A 14,736-nucleotide genomic window follows, 5' to 3' on the forward strand; every position below is an offset into this window, starting at 1 on the left:
TATTTTTAGAAAGATTTCATTTCAAAATCAAATGTCCATAACTCCCAGATTGTGCTTGTAACACCACACATCAAGTCTTTCTCAGCCTGTTACCTTGCCTTTAACATTTGCTTTCTGCTCTTATCTGCTTTGTCCTTCCTTTCTCTGTCAGTAATATTTGATGAGATTGTATTTGTGATTTCACCAGTTAGTGCCATCTCCGTTGGATATATGTGTTCATGCTTGTCCTAGCAAATAAACACTGGAGCACAGGAGGGACCAAAAGTATAACAACGTATTTTGACACCTGGTATAGGTTGTGTGCAGAGCACCCACTACTACATAACATTACTGTCATTTGACTTGGTACCTCATATGAGAGGGCACCCCATGCCGGGATATTTCTGGCACAATCCTTGCTACAGTACTGGTGAAGGGGAGGGTTCAAATAATTCTTATACAGACAGAATCTAAAACATACATTGCAATCTTCAGGTTCTTCAGTATTGGCTAGACTTTGTCTTGAGCTTCTGACTGAAGACAATTCTGTTCCATGTTGATTCTCCATGTTTTCAGTAATAAAACCCCAGTTCTTGTTTTTGTTTTTTCAGTTTCATATGACTTTCTGCCTGTTTCCTCCATTCCCCAAACTCCAGCAATATCACAGATAGAATCTGATAAACTATGCTTAAATTACTTCAGAAGCCTGATATTTTGTGCTGAGTATGTTGTTACTGTTTCCATTTAACTGGTTCCTAGGTGTTTCCTGCACTAGGGTTTCATATTCCATGTTATGCTTTTAAATTGTACAATTGTATTCTGGTGGTTCTGAGGCTAGACACAATGCAGGTTCGAGGCACATGTTCCTGTTGGATGAGGGCCCTATTTGGTGTGATACTTGCCAAAGAAAGGAGGCAAGAGAATCAGAAAAGGACTTACAATATAAAGAGGAAAGGAAAGCTAGGTGAAGTTGAGGTGATGATCCTTTCTTTGGGGAAGAGGGCCAGATGTACAAATTTACTGAAGAAAAGATATTGGTTGGTATCCAACGGTTTGTAGGAAGTGGCATACCTGTGGATGGGAACAAGTTCAGGCCAGTGCTCTATCAAAGCAGTCAGAGAAAAGCCTAGACTCTAGGGGATTATCCAGATCTTTTGGCGACTTTGTGGGTTAACCTTTGGTCAGTGAAATTACATTTGAAGCCACTCCTCCATCTGAGGCAGATAGATAGAAATACTACGTGGAAATACGTAACCATAAAGTAAGCTTAACACAATGTACCATTAAAAAGATATCTTATTCCACAATGATAACTAACCTTGTCATGACTGAGGCTCAGTGTTCCTAAATAGGACTAAGTAATGGCAGTACAGTAGGTAGATACTGTGGATATTATAGTTTCAAAAGAGAATGCAAAACCAAGACATTTTCCAAAAAAAATAGAAATAAAAGACTTTTGATTCTCTTCATTTAACTTAATGAGTGAGATTCCTATTGAGATGCTATGTATTTCTTCTGCTTGGTAAAGACATTTAAAGACTTGTTGGCTGTCTTGTATATCTTGCTTTGTATTGTTCCATAATCTCTCTGTATAAATATATATGTATAGCAAAGGCCTGTTCTAGCTACTGTAGCTCCTTTCATCTGTGCTGAAATAATTTTTGAAAAGTTGTTGAGATATGAGGTTGACATTTTTTACTTTATTGGATGGTTGGTTTTTTTGGACAAGCAACAAGGGTTTAAAGGGACACATTGCCCAGTCTTACCATAAATAAATTGTTCAAGTCTTACCATAAAATAATTAAGATGCAGTTTTTTGTGAACTTCCTAGCAGTATTATTGGTGGACTCGCTGGGATCCCAAGACAGCTTAAAAGTGTTCTTTAACTAGATTAAAATGTAAAGCATACATCTTCCAAAGATTAATTTGCAACTTTATTTATTCTGTAGTACTGTAAACTAGGGACAGCAGCCCAGCATGAAAAGAAAAACCTACTTGTGGCATGAAAAATATATGGAATGAAGTAGATTTGCGTAGTGCTAAAAAGGGATACTTGTTGCAGGAAGTCACTGTGTTTGTAATCAGTATTCCAAAGGTTGTTATCCATTTATGCAAATGTGTACAGTATGCAGTCAGCTTGTTTTAGATGTAGTTGAAGGCAAATGCATAAACTGCTTCTTGTGCAAAACCAGATGCATGCAACATCACTGAACCCATAAATAATCTTAGCATGTACTAAGATAAGGCCTTTTTATTTTTTTAAACCCATAGTAAATGAGTTTGTTTCCTAGTTATAAGAAGGCCCTCCTGTCTGTCTAAACAACACTTGTGGTATTGTTAGAAACTTGCAAAGCAATGCAATGCAGTTTCCTCTCTCCCTGCAAACCCCTTCTCCTGTACTCAACAGCATGAAGTTACAGCTTAAGTTTATTTACATTTTCTTTTTCCTGTAGCTACAAATAGTGCTGAACTGGAAACATCTATGCCTCTAATTTCCAGAATACCTCATTTGTTAGGAACAACAATGGGTAATAATGAATAATGCAATTTTCTTGCTTTAAATTAACTACTACTTTGTCGCAGCTTATTTTAGGAACTTTTCCTTGTTTTAATTTCCTACCAACACAAAAATTCTTATCAGTTGTCACGACAGTTTTCATGGCTTTACTCACTACCTTCTTTATGGAAGCCAACATGCAGCCTGTGTTTTGCTACCAAGGTTATCACCTATGATGCTGCCTTGCTTGACATCATCTTTTGTCTGTGTCCAGACCTTTCATTTTTTTAAATGTTCTTGTACCTGATTAAGCCTAATGCATGAAGCTTACATTAGAATGGATTATTTGTAAATAATATTATTTGCCTAGTGAATTAAGCATCTTCGTCTGCTGGCAGAACAACCACAAGTTAATTAAAATTGTTCCAAATTGCTCAACAAATTTGTTTGCCATTTTTTACTTTCATAGATGGATCCTATTTTGCTGTGAGTATTCATGATGCAAAGGTACCATCATTCTATAATAGTATAGATTAGGGATGCTCAACCTCCAGCCTGTAGGCCAAATGCAGCCTGCAGAGCTATGGTGTCCACAAGGCTCCTTGGGTACTCCATAGGTGTCCACAAGGCTCCGCAAGGATTGGGAAATTTGGCGACGGGAACAGTGGAAATAAATACGGCCACTCTCCCTGCTTCCAAATTCCCAAACCCTGAGCCCCACACAACAGGTTGGGGCCAGGACAAGCCCCCTCCACCAAGGCTGGATCGGGCTGGGCCATGCCCCCTCCCCTCCACAGGGCTGGGTTGGTGCTGGGCCATGCCCCTTTCCCCTGCGGGGCTTGGCCATGACCCCTCTACCCCCACCCTGTGGGGCTGGGTTGGAGCTAAGATGCCCCTGGAGCTAAGATAGCCAGATAGGACCCTGCCATCACTGCCCCATGTTGGATTAGGACCATCAGCCAGATCTGGCCTGCAGACGGCCTGGGCACTGCCCATCTGGCCTGCCAGCCAAAAAGGTTGAGTGCCTTTGGTTTAGGTAAGTAATGTGATACCATTTTTGATTCTGGTCAAGCAACTTGGGACACTCTCTTTCTATGCAAATTTCTCTTTCATCTTTTAAACCCAATCAGAAAATGTTCACAGAAAGCAAAGTGCTGCAGGAGTTTTCAATCCCAGAGAATATCTGCAGGAATATTATTTCCTTTCCAGCTTTAAAGACGTGTATCCTTGCCATTGTTCCTTGAATGTTTGATGCCTGTAGTATCCTAGCAGACTTTGAGTCACACAGATTTGCATTGTTGTACTTTCCACATGGCTTAATGTCTATGAATTCTGCTATTTGAGGTACAATTGGCCGTCCATGCACTGTGGCTGTTGTTTCTGTTTTAATTGTCATTTTCAACCACTAGCCCATTCCAATCTACTCCTCCTCCTCTCCCAGTCTAAAGAATGCTCACTTCTTAAATTGGTCAGACTGCTAAGTTTAATTCTTGGTGCCTCAAAACAAAAATCTCTAAAATTTAAAAATATCATAATAAACATGATTACCTCTTTCTTTTTATAGTTTTCACTGATAAGCAACCTGTTCTTTCAAGCCCCACAACATCTGATGAGCCTGAAATTTCAGATCCCAAACCAGGTACAATAATTATTACCCAGTCCTTCCCCTTCGGAGAATCAGGGCCTGATCCAGAAGCCTCTGAAATCAAAGGGAGTCTTTTGTTGATTTAAGTAGGCTTTGGAGCAGACTCTGAGAGCTGTGTTTTTTATCAGATTACAGGGTAGATTACTACCAGTGCTGTCTTACAGCTCTGACATCTCTGGTAATATTTATCAGTCTGTTTTCCTTTCAGGATTTTGAAAAAAAAAGTAATGCACAACACTTTATAAAACCATTCTTAAAACATACCATGTTCTTCTACAACAATAGTGATAGTCCAGATAGTCTAGTAACACTGTTGTAAACTAATACTGTAAAACTGCTAAATTGTTTAAATGCAGGGAAAACATATCCTGCACTACATGAAGACATTTCACAACTTGTAGGCACCTAATTCTCCAGAGCTGTGACAATAGTTGGATCAGTTACCAGCTTTCTGGTCCAAGTATCATGTGCTTTTAATGTCTGGCTAATCTGCAATACAACATGTCCTTTTTATTGCATTCCTGTGTATTACTCTGTGCCATCTTGCTAATGGATGGAATATAACTCAAAATAATGAGGTAAGACATGAGAGAACCTAAAATCTGATGCCTGGCAATGATTTTGATAGTGAGAATTTAATTCAGAATTATTGCAGTGGAGTCAGGAAGGAATTAAATGAACATCCCCAAATTTCTGCACATTTGGATAACATGATTTATAGTTCACATAACTGTGATTAAAAAATCTGAACTCATCCCTAATGCATATTAAGCTAAAAATGCCTGAGAATCAGTGAAATACTTCCTTTTTTTATATATATAGCAAATTTGTTTTACTTTTGAAACACCATCATCTTCCATAACCTCTTTGCCATCTTATAACTGTCACCATTTCTTCCAACAGAAAAAAGTGAACTTCCTTTGGATTCTCCCACTGCTAAAGTCTCTAATCTTCTTAAATGGCCAAAGGCAACATTGGGTAATGTTGTTTTAAACAGTGAAAAATTCTGTATTTTTATTTCATCAGCGAACATCTCATCCCTCACAAACTCATTTCTTCCCAAAGGTCATTTCATGCATCTAATCATTAACCTTCATCGTAATTCTAGATCCTTGTTTTTCTGTCAGCAAATATTCTCAGGCTTCCTGATTCATTTCACTTCTCTGTTCCTACAGAACATAGTTTTTGCTAGTTTTACTGCCCTGTGAGGAGCTATAAAACTTGCATGGAGAGCTCCACCATTCTTTTATTATCTGTCTCATGTCTCTAACGTTCGTTGTGGAAATTGTAGCTGTCTTTGGGATGACACTGAATCAATTTCTGACCAGTGTACAGCAATTCAATGCTATCTCCATCCCTGAGCTCCATTCCACCCTGAACTCTGATGTCATCAGATGGCTTTCACATTCCGTATTGAATCTCATCTCCATTACATACCTGTGGCATGCACTGTTGTTGTGGAAAACTCTTTGTTAAACAAACCTTGAAGCAGTTTATTAAAAACTAAGCTCTTTCTTTCAGCTCCAAATGAAACATCACTTGTTCCTTCTAAACTGAAACCATCTGCTACTCCAGAAGTACAGCATGTGAAACCGGGTAATTAACTGCTCTGTTTACTTAACAGAATGTATAAAAAAGCCATGTTTAAAAATTACTGAAAAATTACCCATAACATTCTCACAAGGGAAGCAGACAGTACAGACTTTTGATCCATGCCTATTATTATTCCACTTAAGGATTCATCTAAGAATAGACTCAAGGTGATGGGATTGTTGAACATGAGTTTGGTTATAAAATGTAAAAAACCAAAAAATAACCCCAAACGCCTCATCTATATTACCCTGGTGGTTTTGGTGACTATCTAAATAGTAGAGTAGAGTATTTTTCATTTCTGCTTTCCTATTTTAGATGTAGTTTTGTAATGTGCTGTACACAACACATTACCTGTCTTAACACTGTGTTCATACCTAGTAAGTATTACTCATTTGTGGTCATTTTTGCTTCCAAAATGCCATGAAGAGTCAGCATCTCTTTAGTGCAAATAGCCATGATTGACAGAAGAGATATAGGAAAGAAGAAATGTAGGAAATCGTGCAAGAGCCTTTTTGAACCCCTATGCTGTTCCAGTCTGTTTAAAATCTTGTAATGGTAATGTTCCAATCTTGTTGTATTAATAACTTTAACTGAATCCTGATAGTTTTACCATACTGTTCAATTATTTTGGATTCCTTTTTGTTTTGTAGCCCCTAAACCACCACTTTTGGAGCGTAGTACGCCTAAAACTTCTAGGATTACTGACTGGCCAAAAACAACACTAGGTAACAAATGTTTCAATAGCTATCTTTCACTCTGTTTCTGTTCCAACACCATTAGAACTCTATTACTAAAAATGATTTCATACCATCCGTCGTAATCTTGCCTACCTTATTCTAATTCTAGACCCATTTCTCATCAACAGGAGACCAGTTAGGAAACAGTTCTTGTTTCTTCTAATAGTAAAAACCATATTAGAGTTTGTTTTTGTTAGGCAATAAATACTTTAAGTGCAAACTGAATTTAGTTTCTCCTCCAAATTTAATCTGTCTACAGAATCATCATTTTATCACTTTATATTAAGGATAAAACATCTGTACTTAAAATGTCAATAGGAGGCATGGGTCTCCATAGGTGGCATTTACCCTGATTGTTTGAAGATTGTTATGGTCCCAACTACAACAAAAAGCTAACAGCCCACTTATCCCGCAGCATGATTAAAAAATTATCTTTGAAAAGTCTAGTGCAAGGCCTGGTAAAGACATTTCTCAAGCAAAAGTTTAGAGGTTATTTTTCTCTACATAAAAATCCTAACTCTCTCCTAAGAGCTACTTCTTGTGGCCTTAGAACTATTCATTAGGCTTCATTCTGCTCATTGCTATGTCTGCTCTTTGTGTTTGAAAACTTTTCAATCACTTCATAAGACTGTATGTCATTCTGTATATCATTGTTGTCAGTCAAGGAAGCCTCTCATCATGAATGTAGCACAGAAGCACCTTTGTAATCCTGCTTTATTAAAAAAAGGGGGAAAGTAATACTTTGGAAGTGCTGATCACCTCCAGCATCCTTAGACTTTGTCACAGAATCAGGCTTTAATTTAACAGTTGGAGTGGCTAACTGCAGTCTCTTCCCATGCAATTTTTGGAAGATATCTTGTAGTTTGCAGAATTGCTTCCTCCTACCAGTTTTTCTCACTACTCCTATAGTCAATGCTACCTTTTCATAAGTAGAATGAAAGGTGAGACTCTTTCCATGGCTTTCTGGTGCTCTGCCACAATTTCTTTTGAAATCTGAGGTCCCAGAATTCATATTAACTTTCATCCCACTAAACCTGTCAGTTGATAAAAATTGATCTGCAGCTCAGAAATATATCTGTTTTTGAAGGGGAAGTAAAACTTGACTAGATTGATTTAAATATTTATCAGCCATGAGGGGATGAGTCTTTCTGGAACATGGACTAGCAAAGTTTCATGAAAATTGCCTGGGCCTTTGGAGGGCATTACTTTTTGCAGCCAACTACATTTCCAGAAGTCATTTTGAAGTATCACTACTTCACATAACCTTGAGAAATGTGATATCATTCCTAAGGGGAACAATTAGAAAGAACTATATATAATCCAGTCTGTTTCTTTCAGCTCCCAGGGAAACAAAGTTCATTCCTTCTACAACTAAACCAACTGCCAGACCCAAAATGCCACGAACTAGACCTGGTAATTATGTTCCATGCCAAGCATTATAATAATTTATTTCTTTTGTAATTTCATGTATGTGGGTTTAAAGTTATAGTGTTTGAAATTCAGCAATTTCAGTTCTCAGGAAGAGTATACAAAGAGCACATAGAAGGAAGAGTATGGAAAGAGTTTGCATCCCTTGAAAAATGTTAAGGTCTCTTGGTGAAGACTCATGGTTTTCTTCTCTGTGTACCATTTGATTTAGATTTGCATGAATTCATTGACATTTAACTTGTCTTGAGGCTTATAAGAAATTGCACAAATGAAGGGTGAAACTCATTTCTGGAGCTGAGCAGGTGGATATGCAATTTAGCCAGTGAGATTACATCTAGTTTTGCATCTGAATTTGACTTGTGATGGGGGTTAAGGGAATCCACATACAGATTTATTTGAAGTTGCATAAATAAGAATACACATTTTATATAATGATGGTTTATAAAGGTGTTAAATTTTTTAAAAGATGCATACAGTTTATATTGTACTCAAACATTCTTTAAACAGAGATCAAATGATATTATAATACCTTCCATAATCTCTGAGAAATTTAGTTGAAATTTTGGTAGTAAATAGAAAATTGCCCACTTCTAAACACACAGTTCCCACTGAAACTTGTTTTCTTAGTTATATTTATGTCTTGGAATAACATCAGTTATTATGGAGAAATTTTAAAACTTTCTCACTCTGTCTAGGATTCCTTGGTAAACTTTTTTCACAGAAAAAAACAATTTATATTAATATGGCAGTTTTGTTTTGTCTCATCTAAGGATGCTTTTCATACACTGTGCCTGAATTTTTTATTTTTTATCAGCAGAGAAAACAACTCATTTGGAAACCATGATGCCAAAATTTTTTAAACCATCTGAACTGCCAAGGACAACAGTGGGTAATGATGTTTCCACAGTAAATGGCCACTTTGTATTTCTGTTTAACTATAGAACAGTCAGTGTGCTTGAGTGTTTATGCTTCTCTTTTTGTCACCTCTCTGTTACTGGTCTCACTGACAGGTCAATCCAGAGGACATCCCATCTGTTCACCACTGAACTTTTAATGACCAGCCCATTTTCTTTCCTCTACACAGATGTTTGTCAATTCTGCCTTTTCTTCCATAGGAATAAATTGTAACCCTTACTCAGGTGTGTTTGTCTGGAGCACAAGTTAGTATGCTAGAGGACAAAAGAAGATCACAGTTTGGTCTTCAGCCAGGAGGGAGGATGTCCAGGCTTCAGGCCCCAACCAGCATCCTGGAGTCAGTCAGATTTAACCAAATCATAATTTCTTCCCTTGATTACCATTCAAGATACCATAACTCTGTGCAGATTCTTTGCACTGAGATACTGTCTTAACAAGGAGCCAAGTCAGGTTTTTGCATAGTTCTTGAATTTTTTTGCTATTGTTTTTGCTCATCATTGATCATTCTCTTGTTTTGGGTAAGTTTTTTTTTCTGTTTGCATTAGAACTAATATGAAATTTTAGTCAAAAACAAACTTCCTATAGAAACCAAAAATTTGTGCAAAATTGACTTTCTGGTTCCCCAAGCAAAACTATGAAGTCCTGAAGACATACAGCTTCATTCTTGTTTGGGCAGGGGAGGGGGCAATAAAACTAGTCTACAAGAAAAATATGCATGGTGCCAATACAGTCACGTTCAGCCATTGTGCTCACTTGTATTAAGAGCTTTCTGTTTTCCTAAAACATAGGAAGTCCTCCAGTTGCCAAGAGAGAAGCTGGTGAGAGTTGCTTATGAGACAGATTTTACTGTACATCTAAATGCATTAGAGCTTTTTCTCTTCAGGAACATTGTAAAATTGTATGAGGGACCTAGATTGTGTCCCTCTTGCCCAACCTTAGACTCTGATGTGCGCAAATTCTCTTTTGTATCTTTCTGGCATAAATATCTTGTTCTGCAAGGGCCTGTGTCCATTAATACTTATGGAATATGGCACCCTTTGCATAGAACTACAGAACTGCCCTGAAAAGCCTCACCTATTGGGAATATGTATTAGGGATCTCATATGAAGGTGATATCATCATCCTAGTCCATACAAGGGCCTGTTCTATCCCAGTCACCTCAGTTCTCCCTTCCTAGCTGCAGATAGTAAACAGAATTCGCCTTAATTTTTTTCAGGCTGTATCTTTCATTAGTCAATTTTATTTTCTTGTTGTTAGTGTAAAATAGTGTAAGACAGCTTGACATATGTATTTTTTCCCCTTCTGTGAGCTCTCAGTCCCTTATTGGATCTATGTTGGGTCATGTTAGATCTTCAAGAGGTTTTACTCCTGCCTTGCAATCATTCCAAAGACCCTAATGCCCTAATCTAGTGTCTTTTATGCTTGAGCAAACTTTACTCTGTAACTCAGTGCATAGCTTACTGCACATGAGAAAGGAAAGACCCTTGAGACTTCAAGCTTCTCAGTGCTTACAGCCTGATACTCTGAAAAGCCCTTTAAGAGAAACAAGACTGATATCTCTGCCTAGACCAACTTACAGGACACAAGATATATTTCAACACTATGATCTAATCACTGCCTTCTGTCACAAGGATGGGGTCATTATGAGGGCCAGTTCTGACTTCTTGCTGCAGATGGTCTCAGATTACTACCTGTCTCAGTATATTTTACTCCCTATGTCCTTCCACAGACCCGATTCCTGTCCAGAAGTGTCATCTCTATATCTCTAGAAAAAACTGACACCCTTACAATTCTAGCAAATTATTGAAACATTTCTTGAGATGCCAGGTTTAACCATTACCAAATAGAAACTCTTACACTAGCATTTGGAGATGCATAGAGCATTTCTATATCTATGCCAGTACCAGTACTCCCAGTTTAAAGATATGTGTGAACCACTACTGTATCGGTACCTGCCTTAGACAAATTCTACTGGAGGATATTCACAAAGCAAGGATTTGTAGTTCAGGGCAACTTTTTGCCCAATGTCACTCCTTGGATTTAGTACTGTATTGGGATGTTCAGCTGGAGAAAGTGTTCTCCAGTCCATATTTAACTAAGAACTCCTTGCCCTACCACTGTATCGGTGGAGTATTGCTTCCTAATCTATCACAAGTGGGAATTCAAAGGATCCCTTGAAGAAGAAAGACAAGTTACTTCTGTTCTCCGCAAGTTGCCCCTGTGTATTTTCCCTACCCGCTCATCTTTCCCGCTACTTTGGAGCTGTGTAGAACATCAGGACTCTTTATCTCAGGGACTGAAATGGCTAGCTGTGTTGAATTAACTCTCTTCTGTGGATCAGGGTCATGCCTTCACATGAGCTATCTCATTCAGCTGGTGGGCAGATATGGCTTTCTAAGTGTGTTATTCTTCAGCTTAGTACCAGCAGGGCCACATCCAATGAATTCCAGTTTATGGAAGTGACTGCAGAAGAACAAGAAGTACTGATGAGCTACCTTTGCTCCTCAAAGCCTTGAACATTACAGTCTCAGTTCTTTCTTCCTTTCAGCTCCCAGTAAAGCAAAACCTACTCCTTCCAAACCTAAAGTCTCTCTCCAACCAGAAGAACCTAAGACAAAACCTGGTAATTACAATATGCTCTTCCATAACTGTCTTCGGCAATGTTTGTACGATACCTCCTGACTATTTTTCTGGGATGCATGTCCACAGATACAGCATAAATATTGGCATCAAACAATGTCACAGACTTAACCATCTCTCGTTAAAAATGATACATCAAGCAGTTTTTATTTTGATTGTTGAATGCAGTATTATTAGCTAAATTAATGACTGACTTCAGGTTACCAATGAGTTAAGGACAGAAATAAAAAGTCTGAATATTTTTTTTTAAACATATGCCCTTTCTATCCTTTGTCCATGCCATTCTCATTAACCAAACACAAATCACACAGTTCTGTGCAGGTGGTTAAATAAGTTGTTTTAAATAGAAATGAATAAAATTTTTCCATCAAAAAGCATGATATACAGGAAAGTTTAACTGATAAATAATTTTATACATTATTCATAATATTTATGGGTAAGTGAGCCTCAAGTTTTGTGGATTTCCACCTGAAAGATTACTTAGGATCAGACTACAAAATCTAGGAGTTTCTTGAGTGTAAAATTAAAAAAATTAAGCAAATTTGATTTTGGTTTTTTAGCTGGTGTCTTCCAGGGTTCCATCATGTTCCATTTCAAGAATCTTTTCAAAGTAAATGCAATACTCTAATTATCCTGGAGCAGGGGTTCTGAGATATTTCAGACTAGTAGAGTTCAACTGCTTTTTTCAGCCACCGGACAGTTAAACTGCTCCAAACATCAAGGCCTCTGGGGTGCATCCAGATGTGCATATATGTTTTCCTGGAGACAAACAGCAGTGGCACATAGTTGTGCCACTGTTACTTATCCCTAGGGAACACCCCTGTGTGCACGGTCTGGTCCACAGCAAGTTGTCTTGGGTGAGGTAGGGCCCAGCAGCCTTACCTGGGGTCCTTACCTGGCATGGCTCCAGCTGGCCAGGCTCCGATTTTGGGCAGCTCATGCTGCTACCACATGTGCCACCCCAATTTTTTCAGGCATGGTTTTTTTTGACACTGGGATCTCCCAGTGTCTAAAAAACCTGCTGTACTTCAAATTAGCAGCATGGTGAATGCCTGCATGTGCAGCTCATGAGGTCTGTGGTGTCACCTATTGCACATTTACTCTCATCTGGAGAAGCCCCTGGAGCACAAACTCTGTAAGAGATTGCTCACATTTCAACAATAGATGAACTTCATCCATGTACAAAAAAGATCCAGAAATGACATAGTCAAGCTAAACTTTACAGCATCCTATGCAGTATGGATCCTAAGATCTTAAAATACGTGCATGAACTGTTGAGAAAATGTTAAAGAAGCTTAGCTCTAGCTCTGTCCATCTTAAGAGAATGTCCTTTGCTCCAGCAGCAACCAGGGAATCTGTTCGTGTTCCAGTCACTACTAAAGTTTCCCACACCCTTGAACATCCAAAGGCAACAATGGGTAATAATTACTGTCTTTTTCCTCCTCAGTGATTTGTCATCTTTTTGGTTTTCCCTTTCATCAAAGAGGACCATTTAATCTTTTAAAAGAACATTTCATTTCACTGCGTTCATAACTAATGACTGACTTTCATTCTGCTTCTAGATACGTGTTGGTATGGCACTGATGTCAGCTCTTTGCTATTATCTTTCCTGTTTGTTTTTGTTGCAGTGAAGTTGTCACTTGAAGCGGTTGTATTGTTCACTGTTCTTATCTGCTTTTGATATTTTTAAGAGCATTCTCTTCTACTTATTTATTAAGACTGAAATATTATTAAGTCAGCCGCACAATTCCCATTGACTACAGTAGAAGTAGGATTCAGTCTTGAATTAATTAATATGCATAGTTCTGGAAACTTAAGATCAGGCAAAAGTATCAGCGTATTGGTAGTGAATAGATTAAGTGCAACAGTCATAAATTCAAGCTGAACAACTCTAGTAACATTGAGAGGAGTTAAATGGGAACATCCTTTCATGACAATTGATCATGAAGAATGAAAATCATCCCTGAGCTTGTCTATCCATGCATTTACACTGGTTTAAAGTTACCATGCAGTAAGTTACGGCTCAGTAAGCAGGAATAGGCTGGCATCTACACATGCAGGTATTAAAGTGAATTAACGCTGTGTATTGACTGACTTTTATTTAGTATTTTGATCATTATATGAGTTTTATTTTGTATTTTGATTATTATCTGTTTGTGAAATTTCAATCTTTCCTAGACACAGGGTCCAGCTGTGAAATTTGGTTTAGGAGCTCGATCTGGATCCAATATTACAGCTTCGCCTATTTTTAGGGCAAACAAAACATTTCAATGTGAAAACCTAAGCTACTTGCAGGAGTTAAACAAAAGTGATGTTGGGGTTTATAATAATACTAGTATTTCAAGGCTCCATACTTTAAAAAGTCTCAAATACCACTTGAGTCACTAGAAGCAGCAAGAGGAGAGTGACTCAATTATGGAAGAAATAATATTTATTATTTAACATTTTAAGACATTTTGTGAACAATAGCAAAGATCAATGCCCTCTCTGTCCTGTGATTCCAGGGCTATGGCATTAGTTTCAGAATCCCACCCGTCACCTCCCCATATAGGAATATTATGCTGCAGAGTGGAAGCATTATATTTAAAAAACCTGCAGTTGTCTTCCCTGGAAATTTTGCATATCAAAATAAAAAATGTAAGGTCTGCATAAAAACGAAAGTGATTGCAAAATAAATCATTCATTTCGATACTGCCTGTATCATTTGCTTTAATAGTATATTCAAGAAAACCCTCATATTTAGTAATTTAAATTAAGCTGCCATGATATTACCTGGGTGGTCCATCAAAAAGATCCAGACTCCAGGAACTTTGCCACAAAATGTAGGTATGGTTTGCTACAGACTGCACAAGGCTTTGATAATTAGCAGGTGGCAAGGTATGAATTTATTTGAGAGGGCAACTCCTAATTGAGGTGCAGGATATGGAATTCCTGGTGGGTTGTTTTTTTTTATCTAGCAGTGATCAATATTTCACTGCAATATTTTCCCCACATCCACCACTTTTTTGAACAGGGATATTAATGACTGACTAATTTTCTGTTTCTCCACCAAGCTTTTGTTGTGCCAATGTAGGCTTTCAGTCTGTGTTTTCTGTGGTCTGACTAGTGATGCATAGGGTAATTTAACTATAAACTGGACTTTTTTTCTTACAGCATCATATGAGCCACAGCACACTCCATCCAAATCTAAAGCATCAACAAGTGCCGTGCCAGAAATGACATATAGCGAACCTGGTATAGTAGTCGCTTTTTTTCTGTAATTCAACACATGAACATGAAGTAATCTTTTAGCCAGACTCAGT

General features: G+C 37.9%; 1 protein-coding gene across 36 annotated transcripts in view; it reads left to right on the forward strand.

Annotated features, from left to right (window-relative positions):
- ABI3BP (ABI family member 3 binding protein) overlaps positions 1-14,736 on the forward strand; it is a 342,180-nt gene that overhangs the window by 213,615 nt on the left and 113,829 nt on the right. For 24 of the 36 annotated variants that reach the window (XM_006033054.1, XM_025214794.1, XM_006033038.2 and 21 more), the window contains 9 exons: positions 2,433-2,507; positions 4,041-4,115; positions 5,025-5,099; positions 5,643-5,717; positions 6,365-6,439; positions 7,790-7,864; positions 11,343-11,417; positions 12,775-12,852; positions 14,588-14,668. The exons of 1 other annotated variant lie outside the window; for it this stretch is intronic. In XM_006033054.1, coding sequence (XP_006033116.1) covers positions 2,433-2,507; positions 4,041-4,115; positions 5,025-5,099; positions 5,643-5,717; positions 6,365-6,439; positions 7,790-7,864; positions 11,343-11,417; positions 12,775-12,852; positions 14,588-14,668 — 684 coding nt within the window. The remainder of the gene's footprint in view (positions 1-2,432; positions 2,508-4,040; positions 4,116-5,024; positions 5,100-5,642; positions 5,718-6,364; positions 6,440-7,789; positions 7,865-11,342; positions 11,418-12,774; positions 12,853-14,587; positions 14,669-14,736) is intronic. 11 more of the 36 variants (XM_006033048.2, XM_006033062.2, XM_006033064.2 and 8 more) reach the window with 6 other exon arrangements.

Source organism: Alligator sinensis, unplaced genomic scaffold (genome assembly GCF_000455745.1).
Source record: "Alligator sinensis unplaced genomic scaffold, ASM45574v1 scaffold1286_1, whole genome shotgun sequence".
Classification (NCBI taxonomy): domain Eukaryota; kingdom Metazoa; phylum Chordata; order Crocodylia; family Alligatoridae; genus Alligator; species Alligator sinensis.